At 38.4% G+C, this 17,044-nt stretch overlaps 1 protein-coding gene across 1 annotated transcript in view; it reads right to left on the bottom strand.

Moving 5' to 3' along the window:
- The window catches only part of RIT2 (Ras like without CAAX 2), a 346,245-nt gene extending 329,547 nt beyond the window's left edge, over positions 1-16,698 (bottom strand). Inside the window, exon 1 of the mRNA XM_046670844.1 lies at positions 16,596-16,698. Coding sequence (XP_046526800.1) covers positions 16,596-16,698 — 103 coding nt within the window. The remainder of the gene's footprint in view (positions 1-16,595) is intronic.
- Between the last annotated feature and the right edge of the window lie 346 nt (positions 16,699-17,044).

Raw genomic sequence — 17,044 nt, 5'->3', positions numbered from 1 at the left:
TGTTTATTATTCTTCTTGACTTTAAGGTTACATATATTCTTTTATATGTATCAAGTATTTCATACTAAAAAATATAAAAAATAAAATCTCGGGAAAATTACTTAACATAATTGATAAAATCTTTTATGTCATAGTTGCTTGAATAAGTATATTATATGCAAATTTGGAGTTCTCTGGGAAAGTATGATGCTAAAGATGAAATCTAATGGACTGAGAGAGGAAGGCAATGGAGGAATGAAGAGAAATGGGAAAAGAATTCCCAAACCAGATTCATGCTTAGGAAGAGATGTGTCTTTGTTCCTATCCAAAAGGTTTTAGCTCTTGTTAGAATTAGAATAAACTCATTTTAACTACAAATGTGTGAGTGTCCAATACACGCCTAGCCCTGGCTATTCTGGGAAAGAAAGACAGCAGTATGGTGTAGAGTAGTGATTCTCAATGCTGCTGCACAATATAACCATATGGGGAGCTTTGAAAACATCTCAATGCCTAGGCTGCCCCCTAGATCAAATAAAATCCAAGTCTCTGGGAATGGTCCCAGGTATTAGGATTTTAAAAACTCTCCCAGGCAATTCTGACATGCAGCCAAGTTTGAGGACAAGTTTGGTTCTCACACTTGAACTTATATTGGGAAAACCAAAACAGCTTGTTAAAACACAAATTGCTGGGCCCCAACCTCAGAGCTTCTAAATCTGTAGATCTGAGGTGGAGCCTGAGAATTTGCATTTCTAACAAGTACCCAGATGCCGCAGCGGATAAGGCCCAGGGAACTACACTTTGAGAACTATTGGCATAGAGTATACAAAACTAGATTTTAACTTAAAAGATTTTACTTTATAGTGAACAGACAGGACACACACAGAGAAAGTTAAATATTCCTATCAGAATATGTTAAAGATAAAATGAATTGTACAGACAGTAGAAGCTGGAAATACTGAGAGGAAGAATAAATTACAGTAGGTTTGGATGTTCACCTCTAGGCTCTTGAAAAATAAATGGAATTTAAATAAGCAGAGAAAATTCCAGAAGATCATTGGAACTGGAAGGTCATTGAGTAGGACCACTTATGTGAAAGTTAGATTGCGATGCATAAAATTAGTTTGGGAGACAATCAGGTCCCACTGGCTGGAGCAAAGAGTATGTGCGAAGAAACATTAGTTACCTTTGGGGGAGTCTTTTTGAAAGCTGGTGCTAGAGGAGCTGCATAGAAATCTGAATTAAAAAAACAGTTTATCCACCAGGCAGTAGGGAAGTTCTTAAAGACTTGAAAATTGTCCCTTACAGGGCTCTTTATTACACTGATCTCCAATGGCAGATTTCCAGTCAGACTCCAGTGAACTTAATATTACATAAATCAAAACCAAAGTCCTGTCTTTTGGAAGCCCATTCATCACTTTCAGGAATGAGGCATTTTTAATATCAGCAATTAAACACAAATGGATATTAAAAACTCCAACAGATGATTAATCAATAATGGTGGAAGCAGAGGACCTTATTAGTTAGATAAGGATTAGCTGGTGTAGCTCAAGCACTAGCTATAAAGTTTGAAAATTAAAAATAATTGCACATACCAGGAGTGATGGAGAGAAACTCAGGGAGTTGTAAAAGGTGTGACCTTCCATGATAAGCTCCAGTTGAACAAACTGCTGGAGCTATCTTGGCTTCCCTAATTCTCCTTTGAATTCACTTGATTCTAAAATCTTATTACACATGAGTTTTTCCACATAAAAAACTAGACAAAAGCTTGCAGTCTTGGAAGAAGTATTAGAAAATCCTTCTCTGAGTGCTCAGAATGATTCCAGGTAGTGACTCGTCAGGGTAAGCAGAGTTTTCAAAAAGTACAGAAACAGGTCTCTTCCTTTTTGGGAAGGACTGGTAGCTTGGCAATCAGAAACTGCCTTCTTCCCTAGGAACTGGTTAGTCAAAGTGGCCTTTGGTCCCCATCTCTCTAGCCCATTTGCTCAGTATTGCATGAATGTTTTTTACCCTGAACTCAGAGTAACAGTTGTTAGAGGGAGGGAAGTAAATGAGAAATGCTTTTCTGAGAATAAGAGGAAAAGGAAGTCATCTCAGCATTGGAAAAAATGCCTTGGACAAAATGTAGAAAACAGTCTTCAGCCTGAATAGGAGTGAATAGTGTTTTTGGAAAGACATAACAATGACAGTAAAAATAGAGATGACATTAACAACAAGAGTAGCTAGCACTTATATGAAAGTGCCAGGTACTGTTCTGAACACTTTACTCTCATTAATTCACTGGAAGCCTATTCATTAACTGATTGTAAGACCATTGTATTATCAACCCCATTTGACAGTGAAGGACAGTGAGATTCAGAGATGCTGAGTAATGTGCCCAAGATGACACGACCACTAAGTGAATGAACCAGGTTTTGAATGCTAGTCGCAGGATCTCAAAACTGTGCTCTTAAGCGCATTCTATACAAAACAACCCCAGCCTTCGATGAGTGAACAGTCATGTGAGTATTGGGGATAAAAGAGAGAAACAGGAAGGTGACATCTGGGCTGTGCACATCGGGGAAACCTTCATGCTATTGGCATACGACTGTGACAAGAAAGCATCGAGTAAAGACAGGAGGGGATGGAGTTGTCTGATTTTCTATTTTGATTTACATAAATTACACAAGACAAATTTATAGGAGAAAGATAAGCAGGAAGTGAACACCAGCAAGGTCAGCTTTAAAGCTTCCGTAATTGTAATTTCCCAATTATTTGTCCCTCTTTATCATTACGCCAGAGTTTTCTGAAGATAGGTTGGGAGTTAATTCAATGCTGTGTTTCTAGTACCCAGAACAATGGCTAGAAAGCAAGAACTCAGTACATCTAAGCTGCTTATTAAATGAATGAATGGTTTGATTCAAAACCTCCTTAATAGAGAGAGACTTCCAAGTTTACTGTGATCTATAAATAGCTTTCATTTACTCTCTTTCCTTTAGAATGTGTAAATTTGCATTTTTGTCTTATACCAATTAATGTTCCCCTTTCTTATTCACTTCAAGTATGGGCCTTTTTATTAATATAAAGAAGAAGAAGCATTTCAAACATTTATCAAACACCTACTATAAGTATGACTGCTTTATTTGGATTTAATCTTTCCATCAGACCTACAGTATTAGTTCTGTTTGAAAAGGTCTTGAACCCAACTGGAATGTAAGCAGCTAGTGATCATGAAATGTGTCTCTGTCTTGTTGCTTTGCAATGTAAAGAGCTGTGTACACTCTCTTTTGCTAGATAAGATTAAAAGAATACGCTTCTGGGTTTTTTAGTGCTGAGAACTTTACATATAACAATCCCATTTCAGTCAATGGCAAAACCATCCTTCCAGTTGCTTGGGCCAAAAACCTTCTCCTATCAATCATTAAATGCTTTTGGTATTTGTTCCAAAATATATCCAGAATCTTATCACTTCTCATCTGCACTGCTACCACCCTGAATCTTACAATCCACTGGCAAGAGTGGTATTATTATCTATAATTTAGAAATGAAGAAACTGAGGCTTCCCGGTATTTCAAATCCCAGCAGGTCACTCATGGTGGACAGGTTTCAGTGGAGCTGCCAGACTAAGACAGACTAGGAAGAAGGACCTGGTCAACAACTTCTGAAAACATTGGCCATGAAAATCCTACAAATAGTTGCAAAGCATTGTCTGATACAGCTCTGGAAGATGAGAGAATGGTGCAAAAGACTAGGCAGGGTTTCACTGTACTATACACAAGGTCACTAGCTATCAGAATCCACTTGACTGCACTAACAACAACAAATATGTATACAATGGAATATTACTCAGCCATAAATAAGGAGGAATTCTACCATTTGCAACAACATGGATGGACCTTGATAGAGAAAGACAAATACTGTATGATCTCATTTATGTATGTAATCTGAAAGAAGCGTTGAGAATAAATTCTAGGGGGCAATGTAGAGGCACGGAGACAAGTTAGGGCAATAATGCAGATACAGGCAAAAGAGGATGGTAGCTGGACCAGGGTGGTAATAGTTGAGTTTTGAGAAATGGAGACCGCTGTATATATGTAAAAGACAAAGTCAAAAGGATTTACTTATGAATTGGATGTAGAAGCATGAGAGAGTGAGAGGAACAACGGATCAGGCCAAGGTTTGGGACCTGAGTAACTGGAAGGATGGAGGTATTATCAACTGATAGGAGGGAAGTTCCTCCTGTAGGTGAAACAAGTTTGGGAAGAAGATCAATAGTTTAGTTTTCAGCATTTTTGTTTGAAATTTTTATTAGCTATTTAAATGGAGATGCCAAGTAGAGAGTTGAACATATGACAAGAGTTTAGGAAGGAAGTCTGGACTGGAGATACAATATTTTAAAACTTCATAAATCTTTTCTTTTGTGAAATTTAGCATATGTTAAGGAGATGCACAAAAGAAAATGTTACAATTTTAAAGTTTATCACAAAGTGAATACTCATGCTACCCTCACCCATACTAAAATGAGAACATTTCTTGAACTCCAGAATCCCCCCATGCCCTTGCCAATCACTGCCTCCTCCCTCCCTCAGCAGGGCACTAATATCACAATTTTATAGTTATTTCTTCTTTTGTTCTCTGTATATATTTATATATATATATATATGTATCCATGAGTATGTAATTTATATAATATGTAATGTATATATGTATACATGTATGTATATGTACATACCAAATATATATGTATATATACATATATTACATTAAGTCAATTCTAACACAATTGATTTATTCACTCTTATACTGATGAGCATTTAGACATTTACTTTGGATATTAGGAATAATGCTGACATGAACACTCTGGCTATGCCTCTTGGTTCATTCATATGTAAATTTCTGTTGGGTGTATATAGCTAGGAGTAGAATTGCCAGATCGTATAGTCAACTTACTCATTTCTTCAACTTAATACCTAGTGCCAAATCATTTTTCATGGTGATTGTATAATATATACTTCTATTAAATCCTATTCCACATTTGGTATTGTTAGTCTCTTTAATTTTAGCCATTTTAGTGATGTGTCATTGTGGTTTTAATCTAGATGTAAATTTAATTTAATTTAATCTAAAGATATATAAACACAGCTAAGGACATAATCTAGGAAATTAAAGATCAATTGAGGCCCAAGGAATGAGCCTCGGTCCTCCAACATTAAGAGATCAGGAAGAGGAGGAAAAGCCAGCAAAGTCACCTGCCTTGTGAGTGGCAGAACTGAATTTCAATATAGGTCTATCCATCTTCGAAGTCCACGCTGTTTCAAAGATGCTGGGCTGCCTCAGAATTACACTCAAGGAAAATGCAAATAAGCTCAGAGAGGTGCATAATTTGTGTGCTTGTCACAGCAGAGTATTCAATGTAAAAATGTTTTCCATTTCCTTTTCTGTGATGAAGTAAGTGGAAGACATATTTTTTAAGGGCAGAAAAATATTAAAGGCTTTTGTGAAGTGGGTCTAAAGAGACGGTGAAAGCTGATATTAGATTTCTTAAGCTCTTTCATTATAACCAAGCAAGTAGAAAGGAGTGAGTATGTTAGCAAAAGGGGAAAAAAGCAGAAAGGAAAGCTCTTAACACTGGCAAAGAAGGTTTTGTGGCTTTCTTTTTTGTTTGACAGCAGCAACAATTTTACCTATGAAATGGATCCTGCCGTCTTGATTTTAGAGTAGCCTGAAATCAGGGAGAAGCTGTGACATCTTGATTACAATCTGGTCTTGTGATTGTCTACCGTCTCAGGGTTTCCTCTTTCCTTTCATTTTAGAATGGAGATTGTCAAAATTAAATCATGGCCCAGGATGGTTTTCACCCTTAAAGGAAAAATACGTGGAAGCTTGTGGTTGCTTCAGAGTTCAGAGTTGCAATCATCATCTAACTCAGTTTCTCTCAGTGTTAACCAAGAAACATTTGTTCATTGAGATGTTCATAAGCATTTTGGACTCAAAAATACAGGAGTGAACAAAGTTCTACAGGCTTATTTACTAAGGTTTCCCCAGAACATTTCACAAAATACTTTTCTTTCCCCCACTATGGGAAACCTTATTTTTCAGGAGCAGCTCACAGTTCTGGTGTCCAGTGGGAAATCCTTTGAGAAATAAAAGATGAGTTATTTTCAGTATCTTCTGTGTATTTTGTTGCCAGTTGTCTCTGTCCTTTGGCTTTCAATGAACATGCACTGCTCCTGACTCTACAGTATCTGCCTGACATGCAATTCCTTCTCATAACGCAGCATTTGCATCATACTTGTTCTTGCCTCTCTGCCAGGTTTTGGTCCCCAAACTTACTTTGGCCTCCTTGTGTTATTGAGCATCCTAAACATAGGGTGGGTTTATTCATCTTCAAATCTATTGTCACCAAAGACCATGTATGCTGGCTACAGTCTAGTTTCCTTCTTAGCCACAAACTACCAGGTGCTCACATACATGTCACGTTTCTGTTGGTGCCAGTTTCTCTCTACATATGGTTCTTTATATCATAAAATTTTAGAATATTGCTTAGTTTTATTTCATTACATATGTCTGGCGTCTTACTCTCTGCATTTTCTCAAAGATGAAAGAAGAAAATTAAATTTATAAATATTTTTGAGAATTTACTGCCATAAGTTTCATGGGGGAGAAAAGACAATATAAAATCTATTTCCTATCCTGCAGGAATTTGCAATCAAGATGGGGAGATCAAATATAAAAAGGGTTACAAGTTAAATAAAAATGCAAGATTTAAGTAACATTTTAAGACCACAAACCAGATGCTGGAAGAACCTGTGTAATTGTGAGCAGTTATTAAGTGAATAATAGGAGGAATTTTAAGTGTAAGAGGAACTATGTCAGACTGGAGTAGACTGGGAAGACATTAAGGAACAGGAAACACTTCTGCACGTGGAAGGATGGATAAAACTGGATAAACTGAGAGAAAGGAGAGAGTTTATGTTGGGTAATTATATGGATAATACAGAGGAGAAGTCTCAAGAATTTGGAGGGACTAAAAGTAGAATAATTTGTCTAGAAGACAGAAACAAAGCTAGAAGGATAGTTCCAGTAGTTACGGGCCTTTTTAGGTCAGGGCATAGCTCACACTGAGAGAGGGGGAGAGAGAGCCAGAGAGATAAACACTGGCATAGAGAGAGATGAGAGAGAGAGAGTCCAACAAATCATATCATATCAAGGCCCACAGAGAATAACATTTCTGCAGCACCTCAGCCTTTGCAACCTCCGTTCTGAATCTTCCCACTTGTATTTCATCTGATGCCATTGCCACGGTGTTCTTGACTTTCCAGTTCAATCTCTCACTGACCCCTCCTGACTCCCGATATTTGTCTCTGTTCCCTGGCCCCCAAATTTCTGCCCTCTCTGGCTTGACTCCTCTGTGCCATCCAACACAAAAGCGCTTCCTGTCTGACTAGCTTCAGGGATGCCTCCTTGATGACTAGTTGACAGTGCCACACATCTCAGATGTCACGAATTCTACAGGCTTTGGATGTCAGAACTTTGGCAATGGGTGAGCCACTGAAGACATTTGAGCAGGAGAAGAAAGAAGCAAAATGGAATCTCAGGACACTTGGCCTGACAGTGGTGTAAAGAGCAGAAAGTGGCGGGATGTGGTGGGTTAGAAACTATAGGAGGGGCTCAATTAGCTAAAATCTTTACAATTTCAAATAGCAGTTGTGCCTTTGTGCTTCTCAATAAGGAGTCTGATTTCTTCCGCTTAAAAAAATCTACACATGTGCAGCTTATTATTAGCTTTTCCTGCAGCCATTAAATTTGACTCTTTCCATTTAAACGTAGCTACTGTGGAGAACAAAGTAAACATCTTATTATTCAAAATTTATGAAAACAACACATATATTGGGGAAATTAATTTCAGTCCAGATTCATGCACGGGCATGCTCTGTTATAAACCACAGTCCCTCTAAGGAGGCCCTTTGCAGCTGTTGTAGCAGGCCAGGCGACTGTCCTTTAAGTCCTCATTGCTTTCTCTATCAGGCAGTGCTGTGTGTGTGTGTGTGATGGGTCAATTAGGATGAATAAAGGGATTGTTTACTAGGATAACTAGCAAGCCACTGTTATTATTGTCACTGAAATTACCACTCAAGAGATTAAAGCTGAAACCAATCAATATAACGATATAGAGAGCAAGAGTAGGCATAGAGCAGGTGGATATACAATACCATGTTTACAAAATTCAACCCAAGTTGTATTTTCCTAGAACCCATCTAAAAGACCTTCTGCCATCACCCTCCCTTACCCTACTGATGTAAACTGCCTTGGGTGAAGGTATGGAAGAGAAGAAGGAGGAAAGGAAGAAGCGAGGGAGGAACGACAGCAGGCAATAGATTTAATGAGGATGTAATATCTTGAGCACTGTAATTCACAGTTTTTATTTAGTATTTTCTAATATCATCTATCCAGCGACTCTGTAAGCTAATTTTAACTAACGTAATTTTTAACACGAGGCAAATGGAGACTCAAAGAGCTTACGTGACTTGTGCAAGGTCAAATACTGTTAACGACAAATAATTAAAAACAAAGTTATCCATTTATGTTACAAGCTTTATTTAGCCATTATTTTGTGCCAGGTTTTGTTATAAATACTCTACAAGTATGAGTCACTGCAGAGTTATTGTTGTTATCCCTGTTCTACAGATAAGAAAACGCAAGTCTGGATATCCAAGGATGTCCAAGCCTCTAGTTCACATTATTCTTTCATCATTTCTATGCTGAGGCCTCGTCCTGCAGATCAAGGCAGATCTAGAACATAGGATGCTGAGTGGCATAGTGGATGGTGGTTAAGAGCCTGGGATCTGGGGGTGGCTAAGACTTGCACAGACATGACAGGTCCAGGTTCCTGAGCGAATTACTCACCCTCTTCAACCCTCACTTTTCTTGTTTGTAAATTAGGGACAATTGCCATGCCTATGCCACAGAGTTTTATGAGGATTCAGTAAAATAATATACATAAAGCACTTAGAACAGGGACAGATGTATGTAAGACTCAAAAATGTGGACTCTTATTTTGCTTTCATTGGGGGAAGCAATTGAAAGAGTAATAGTGTAGACAAAATAAGAGCATTCCTCCTTGTGAGTGTCCACAGATTGATGCACACATACACTGACATCTTTCTTTCTCATTTTAAAGCATATTAAGAGGAACTACGGAGTAATAAAGTATCTAAGGTTTTCTTATCCATTCAATAGGTAACTACCCAAACAACACCTTCCCTATGTGAGCAGTCTACTGAACCAAGCCCTCCTCGCATGACCACAATGTATCTAACTAGTTAAAGATCCTTGTTTAGTGTTTCACTGTCAGACCACAAATTTTCTATACAATCTCATTCCAGTTCAATTAATGATTTTTTCCTGGGATTCCACTTACTCCCCTCCCAATGCAACAATCCCCAGAAAAGCCACTTTCCTCAGCAAACTGCAGCATACTCCACCCTTCATGCATACTCTAGGGAGAATCGGGCACATACTGCTCTCCCTCCAGTACAATTGGCAGTGGCAGGATGCTGAAGCACCTCTGAGTGTGGAGATCAGAACAGGTTATATTCTGATGCTAATGCTATGGTATTAGCTGGAGCAGGGTTATGGCAGACAGAAAGGGCAGAAGAGATTACCTGGCACAGTTGCCAGTAATGCCGCTTAACTGGTGCCTGCTGACAAACCGGAAGAGCAGATGGCACCTTAGGTGATGGTCATCAGAAAGCTGATATTTATGAGCAAAGCGTGAGTGATTGAGTTGAGATCATTGATGGGCTTTGCAAATAACAGCCAAACTCAGTGATGAGAGTCTCTTTCACGCACGTAAGCAATGCAGAGGACTGCCATCCATCAGTGCATACAGTCACAACTCCACCACACTGGAAAGACACACACACTCAAAAACAGTCACCATCAGCGGCCTAAACTCCAGTTAGGAGAGGAAGATTTTATACTGGTTTATGGGAGGCAGTATGATCTAATGGAAAAATCCATGATCCAGGAACTCAGGAGGCTTTTTGTCCCAATGCTACAGCTGAGCAGCTGAGCAACCTTTGGTAGGTCCTCTTACTTCCTCATCCACGGTTTGCTTTGCTTTCAAAAATACCATGTGTACAACTCTATCTTTGCATGTACTCCATTGCATTAGAATTCTCTGTTTACACATCCTCTTTATCCAACTAGACAGGGCAGCTGTTGTATCTAATTCTTGATAATAGTTCAGGGCCTTTCAGAGGTCTAGGTATGCACACATACATACAAACACACACCAAATCCTCTATTCTCATTAATAAATAGACAGGGAAGGTATTTTCCATTTGTGACCTATAGTCTCTATCAATTACTCTGTAATAGACACACATACACACACACAGGGACAGAGGGAGAGAGGACATTCTCCCGATGATGTATCAGCACCTAATAGACTTCAAAAATCCACCTGATGTATTTAATACCTTGTTTACTTTCTTCATTAGCATAATTCCAGGTTTTAATAATTTCTTATCATTACTGGGTTACTTGATTTTCTTAAGTTGAGAGGATTGTCATCACTTCCCTATGTGGTCAAGGCTCCTAGGTGTCCCTGAATGGACCAAAATGTATTATGTCTTTGGCACCCACATGTTGAAATGTTTGGTCAGAACTTCCCATGCTACCCTCTACCTGACCTAATAAGAGTAACACTCCTGTTGTTTGTACAACATTAAAATTTGTCAAGTATTTTGGTGTACATGATTTTGTCTGATGTCTAAAATATATCTATGAAGATTCAGCTAAAGTTAAATCTCAGGGTCATTGTACCATCTCCTCAAGAAATAAAATAAAAACTCTTAGGGTGGGAAAACAAAAATAGTATAACCATTGAACTTAGATATATATGTGTAGGTACCCTGGGTTCATCATTTAATATCTCTGTGTCTCTGGGCATATTACTTTTTTCTGGGGGCCTCGGTTTTCTCATCTATAAAACTCAGACACTGATGCCTATCTCATAAGATGAAGGTGAGGAGTAAATGGAGGCCAGGTGAGTGGGATAGACCACTGGCCACTGGGACACCAGAGCGAATGTGTAAATGTAAGGAGCCCAGCAGCATGTGGGTAGTCAGGGACCAATACAAGTTCATTCACCTCCAACCTTTCTCTGATAAAGACATAGAGCTGTATTAACTCTTTTTTATCAACTTAAAATCTATAGAGTGCTTATAATCTTGGAAATATTGTCAGTCAACGCATTTTACCTGAATTACACTTCCAATCATTCCTTGAGCAAGTAGATAGCAATTTACTTTTCCACTGAGCTTTACCTGGACCTCTCTCACTGACAGTCTTGCAGTGAGTGGTGATCTGCAGCATAATGAGGGTAGTGACAATTAAGGGTGAGAGCAGAAGACCCCTGAGTCTGGAAATCTTTTCAGTTTTCCCTTGTTTACTTTTTCTTTTGCCTTTGCAATTCAAAGGATTCAAATAACACAGGCTTATGATGTGACAATTCTTCCATTTCATCAGATCCAAAGCCCTGTTAATGAGGTAAAACATGGAGCCTCAGGAACCTGAACAATGCCCTTGGTGATTCGCCTTATTTAATTCATCAGATAAAGGCTTGATTCTCTACCTGCTTATACCAGCTCATTGATGTTGAAGGAATTGGTTTTGCACTGCTTTCTGTTTACCTCAGAAAATACTGTTGTTGCTTTATTTTATAAAATCCTGCTACACAAAACTCAGTGTATAAAAGAGACAAATTGCAGAGAAGAGAAGGGGGTGGGGCAGAGTAAGACTGCTTACTTTACAGACGAGCTTCCCCTTTACAAAAAGGGAAATCCATTGTGAAATGGATGCATTCTAATAAATTCTGAGTTCCCTAACACTTTTTATGTTTTCAGCTTATTTGTTTTCTTTTGTTTTAGTTTTCACAGTTTCCTACGATAGGTTTTAAGCAAATCTCAGGAGAGATTTTTCCAACTGCCCCTGCCCCAAAGACAGAGTTATCAAGATCCCTTCATGAAAAATGATAAGCCTCACATTCCCTTTTGTCTTTGCGTGCCCTGTTCCCTCTAAACTCTCCTCCTCTCCAACCCCGGCTCCCCCTATACTTTCCCTTCTCAACAGCAAGAAATCCTCCTCATCCTTTAACACACAATTCAAATATCATCTCTGCTGTAATGCCTTCTTAACTTTCACATGTGATTTCAGCCACCCCTTACGCTGAGCTTCCACAGCTCTTATGACAGAGGCTGCTATAAAGTTATCAGTCTGTAGTACTCGTTATATTTCCCCCATGAGATGGTGAGCTCCTAGAGGGCAAAGGTCACGTCTGGAATGGGATTTAGGAAAAACAGCCTCTCCCTTCCCAATGACTTGCATAATATTTCATACATATTTCACACAACGACATGTCACCAAGATAATTCCAAGATGTGTCCTAGGGACTGGAGAAGAACATGGAGATCTCATCAGATATTTAGATACTTTCTCTACTTTTCTCATGAAATATGATGGAAAAACAACCTAGAGTTCGAAAGCTTGAGTTTCTTTCCAAATTCTTACTTACTTCTGAGTACTCTTGGATAAATCTCTTAACATTTCTGTGCTTTAGATGCCTCATCTGAACAGAGGGAATAGATGACCCACTCGTCTCCCTAAATTAGTTTATCCTCAAATAAGGTCACAAAACCGAATAGGTAAAATGTATTTTGGAAAGTAAGATATTATTATTATTGGATAAGATCTGCTGAATAATTTGAGTCTGCCCTGGAAGAACCAGATGTGAAAACAGGGAAAGCAGGCAGACACGAATCATGCTCCGTCCTTGAGAAACAGCCCTTTTATATCAAACTACAAAGATATGCAAAGGTCAATATTTAAAATAGTTAGGATTGTTTAGACTCCATGAAACTCTTAAACTATAGCTTTGAGATTTTGATTTTTTCTCTTTTTTTGAGAGAGGGGAAGGGATGGTAGGCAGTGGAACACAGAGAGATAGAAGGCTAAGAATGTGCCCAAGTTACATGAAATTCATTGAATAATGAGTCCAATTTTTACTTAGCTTACCCTGTGTACAAATTTGGGTGTGGTGGAAAAACGGCTTAAAAGGGGTCAGGAGGGCTGCATTCTAGCTGTGACTCTGCCCCTACTGTATGCATGGATTTGGCAAGCCCCTTCAACTCTCGGGGCCTCAGTTTCCACATCTTTCAAATAGAGTGGGGACTATTTCTTATTTATCCTGTTTTCTCAGCACTTATAGCATTCTTGGTTAATATTAGGTGTAGTGTTTAATTATATAAATACAACATAAACATATGGTTTTACTTATACAGAATATAAGTATTATGTATAATGTTTAATTATATTGATTTAAAGATTAAAAAGGAATAGATGTATAAATGAGGGTGTTAGTCTAGATGGTTTAGATCTCTTCGAAATATAACATTCAAGAAGTAGTGAATGCATTACCAACAGCCCTGTTTTCTTCTTAATAGTAAGTGGTGGAACTCTGTTCTTCTTCCCCAGGGTGTTAAACATAATGTAATGGAGTTAGATAAAACTCCGCAGAACTCTATAAATTAATAACTCCTTGACCAGCCACAAATTGTTTCCCTAGGGCCTCAATTTTCCCATCTGTCAAATGGTGACACCTAATCAGGTTTTAGTGAGGATGAAAATAACCATGAAAACCATGTAACCTATATCTTCCACACAGTGGGTGCTTCATAAATGTTCACTTCCTTCTTGTTTCCCTCTATAGCAACTACTACAGGGCCCATGCATAGTGTATGCCCAATAACTTGATTGATTACTTGTGGTTTGAAGTTTCTCACACACAGTACATTTATTCACCTCATTTTTTAAATCTTACAGGAATTTCTGCTCCAGTAAATTAGTTTATCCTTTGCAAATCCTTTCAAAATCTCCCATTCATAAAAGTGTGCCTTAGTAAAATATGGAGAGAAAAAAAAAAAACCCTAATTTCTCAGTAAGCATAAAATCTCCAAGATTTTGTTCATTTAAAAATTATGGTCCCAGTAAATTGAGTTTCTCATTCATGTCCAAGGCTGACTCAAAACGGACCCAGAATAGGAAACAGATGATAGCTTGATCCATCTTCTTTAGTGTCTTCAGAACAGCAGACTTCTTGAAATCCCTTCATACAACCCACTATAATTGGCTTATACAATCTTTTCTCATAAGCACTGAAATTGTGGGTAGAAAAGTAAATTGCACCTCTATTGATCCAGATCTTCAACAATACAAAAAGTGGCTTTTTAATTTTTAAAAAACAGTTTAGTTCATTTGAAAGCAAACATTTCAACCTTCAAAAGAAGGTTAATATGGAGAATCAGTGCTTGAATATTTACATACTGATAACACCAAATGAATCACAGGGGCAAAGTCCACGTGTAAGATGTGATTCTATGGCTCTGATTCCAAAGACTTAGCCATAAGGAAGGCATTTTCCAGGCCTGGAATAATACTATGAACTATGTTCTCTCTGAAGTAACAGCCAAGTAAGCTGTTTATAAAATCAGTACAACTGAACTATTTACCCTTTTTTATTCTTAACCATCTCTGAGGTGAGCTGGTTACTCGTGTCTTTATCGCACTGGAAAAGTTTTGCTCAAGAATTTACTTATGAACTGGCTTCTTTTGTATAACATGCGGGTGAGACCAACCCATACCATTCTGCTGACCATAATGTGATGTTGAAAATTTCTAGCCTTTAGAATGGTGACAATGATGAGTCAGTACTAATAATACACGGAGGAAATCAAAATCATAGACATAATATCACCTCTAGGATAAGTATATTACAAAAAGATGCTCCTATCCAACACGTCTTCTCTCCAAGTTCCATTTCAATGGATTAAATGGTTACAAACTAGTCACTCTATTCCCACATCCCCCAAGCTCTTAGTGAAACAAGAAAATACCAAGCCAGTGAACAAAGGTAATACATGGGCACATTATGGGACTGTTGCAGGATCTCTCCGACTTCACAAGCTGCTGGTGGCATTTCTGTGAATTAGTCTCTGCCTTTTTCTTAGATTTGTTTCTCTTTCTTCTATTTTATTCTCACATTGTTCTTCCTCATCGTGTCTGAATGACTATATTCTTTCAAAACTTAGTCTTATTTTATATGGATTGTTTTCTCTTTTTCCTTCCTCCATCCCTGCCTCTCTAATCCTCACCTATTTTGATTCTTTCCCCTTCAACCATTACATTAAAAAAAAAAAAAAGGAAAGCTGTTAGAAAAATCCTCATTCATACACAGTTGTGAAGTTTTTCACTTCACGTTTCCTTTCTAGAAGAGATGACTAATTTTTCTCACTTTGACAAGCATTTAGTGATTGACCACATCCAGGTCCACCTATTTCTTTTCTTTGTATAGTAATCCCTTGTGGGTTTGTTTTTGAGGGGGGCGGTGTTGGGGATGTTCAATTTCGTGTCTTTTGCTATTTTCTAACCTCTTCACCTTTGCTGTTCTCTAAAGTCGCACTCTTTTTTCTTCTTTCTTTACTGATCAACTTCCTTATCACTTGTGGACCCACTACTAATGTTATCAGCTTTTTTTGGGGGGGGGATTCTTGTATCAAGAATGTTGGCCTCAATGTTGAATCGTTTTGTCAAGCAATAAAAATATTGAGTATTTTTGCTACTTTTCATCCATGCTAACTCTACCATTTCTTCTGTCTCTTGGCATCCCCAAAGATGTATCCTTCGTGGGGGTCTTCTTTTATTGATATAAAAAGTTATATTTACCTGTTTATTTTCTGGCGATATCCATAATCCCAAGGTATCCAACATTTATTCAGCCTCAAACACTACCTCATACCTATTTCTTTAATGTTATATTTGTCCTTTTCAGCCCCTGGAGAAACCCAACAACTGACAACTTCTGTTTTTTTATATATCAAGACAAATTAGCCAGTCTTTTCCTTCGTTAGCATCCCACATTCCTTTATTCTTGTGTCTTTCTCTTTGAATTCAGTTAACCACAAAATTTGGTTTGAACATCCTGCACAGGTCCCACAATGCACACCATTCCTTAGATCCCTGTCACTTTCAAAACCCAACTTTCCTCTTGGCATTTCAAGCCCACGCATGCTATGTCAGATCACAGACAAGGAAAAGGAGACAGGAAGTCCCTAATCAAAGGAACAAACACAACAATCAGCACTGATAATCCTGCATGTGTGTCTGTGTTTGTATATGTGTGGTTCATTGAATATTCATAGCACTTCTGTCTTTGAGAACAGGAGCACATTTTTTTCTCATACCATGGCTAGTTCATAAATATCATCTTATTATTTTTTAAAAAGATACATAAATTAAGATCAAACATCAAATGGCAGGAAATCAAAGGAAAAAAATCATCCTCTTCAAGTTCTTTATATCATCATTGGCCATCTCTCCATTCTCCTGATTCATCAGCAGCCCTTTAACAGTCCTTATACTTTTAAACATCCTGCCAGATACTTGGTGTTTAACTGCTACAGCCAGCTAACCCCTGAAAGCATCAGCATAATTATTATTATTATTATTATTATTATTCACTGTATAGAGTTGCCTCTACAGAGGTCCCTCCTTCCCCAGCATTTGATATTAAAACTTACCGCTTTTACCAACTCCCCCTGCTCCCAGCATTACCACCTTGTACTCTCTGGACCCGCCTGATGCGCTGCTGGGGGAGCAGCTGGCTTCGTTTTCTACCTCCATCTTACCCGAGGGACCGGAGGAGAAAAAAGAAGGAAAAAGTCGCCCGTGTCAGGTGCTTGCTCAGATATTAAGCAACTCTAAAACTGTGTCAAAAGAAAGGTTTAGTACGAGGTAAGAACCATCAGCGTCGAGCTGGCTGCTGGTCCTCTGCTCCAGCGGGTCTCATAGCAACCACTTCAATTGCTTCCAATAAAAATCTGGCTTTTACATCCCCCCCTCCTTCCGATCCTTCACTCTTTCACGTCTCCCACGATTTCTCTCGCGCTCTCTCTCTGTCTCTCTGTCTGTCTCTCTCTCTGTTTTTCTTCCCCCTTCCCTCCTCTGTTTCTCCATTTCCCTTCCTCAC

This window comes from Equus quagga, chromosome 9, assembly GCF_021613505.1.
Source record: "Equus quagga isolate Etosha38 chromosome 9, UCLA_HA_Equagga_1.0, whole genome shotgun sequence".
Taxonomy (NCBI): domain Eukaryota; kingdom Metazoa; phylum Chordata; class Mammalia; order Perissodactyla; family Equidae; genus Equus; species Equus quagga.
This window is presented reverse-complemented; position numbering and strand designations above follow the sequence as displayed.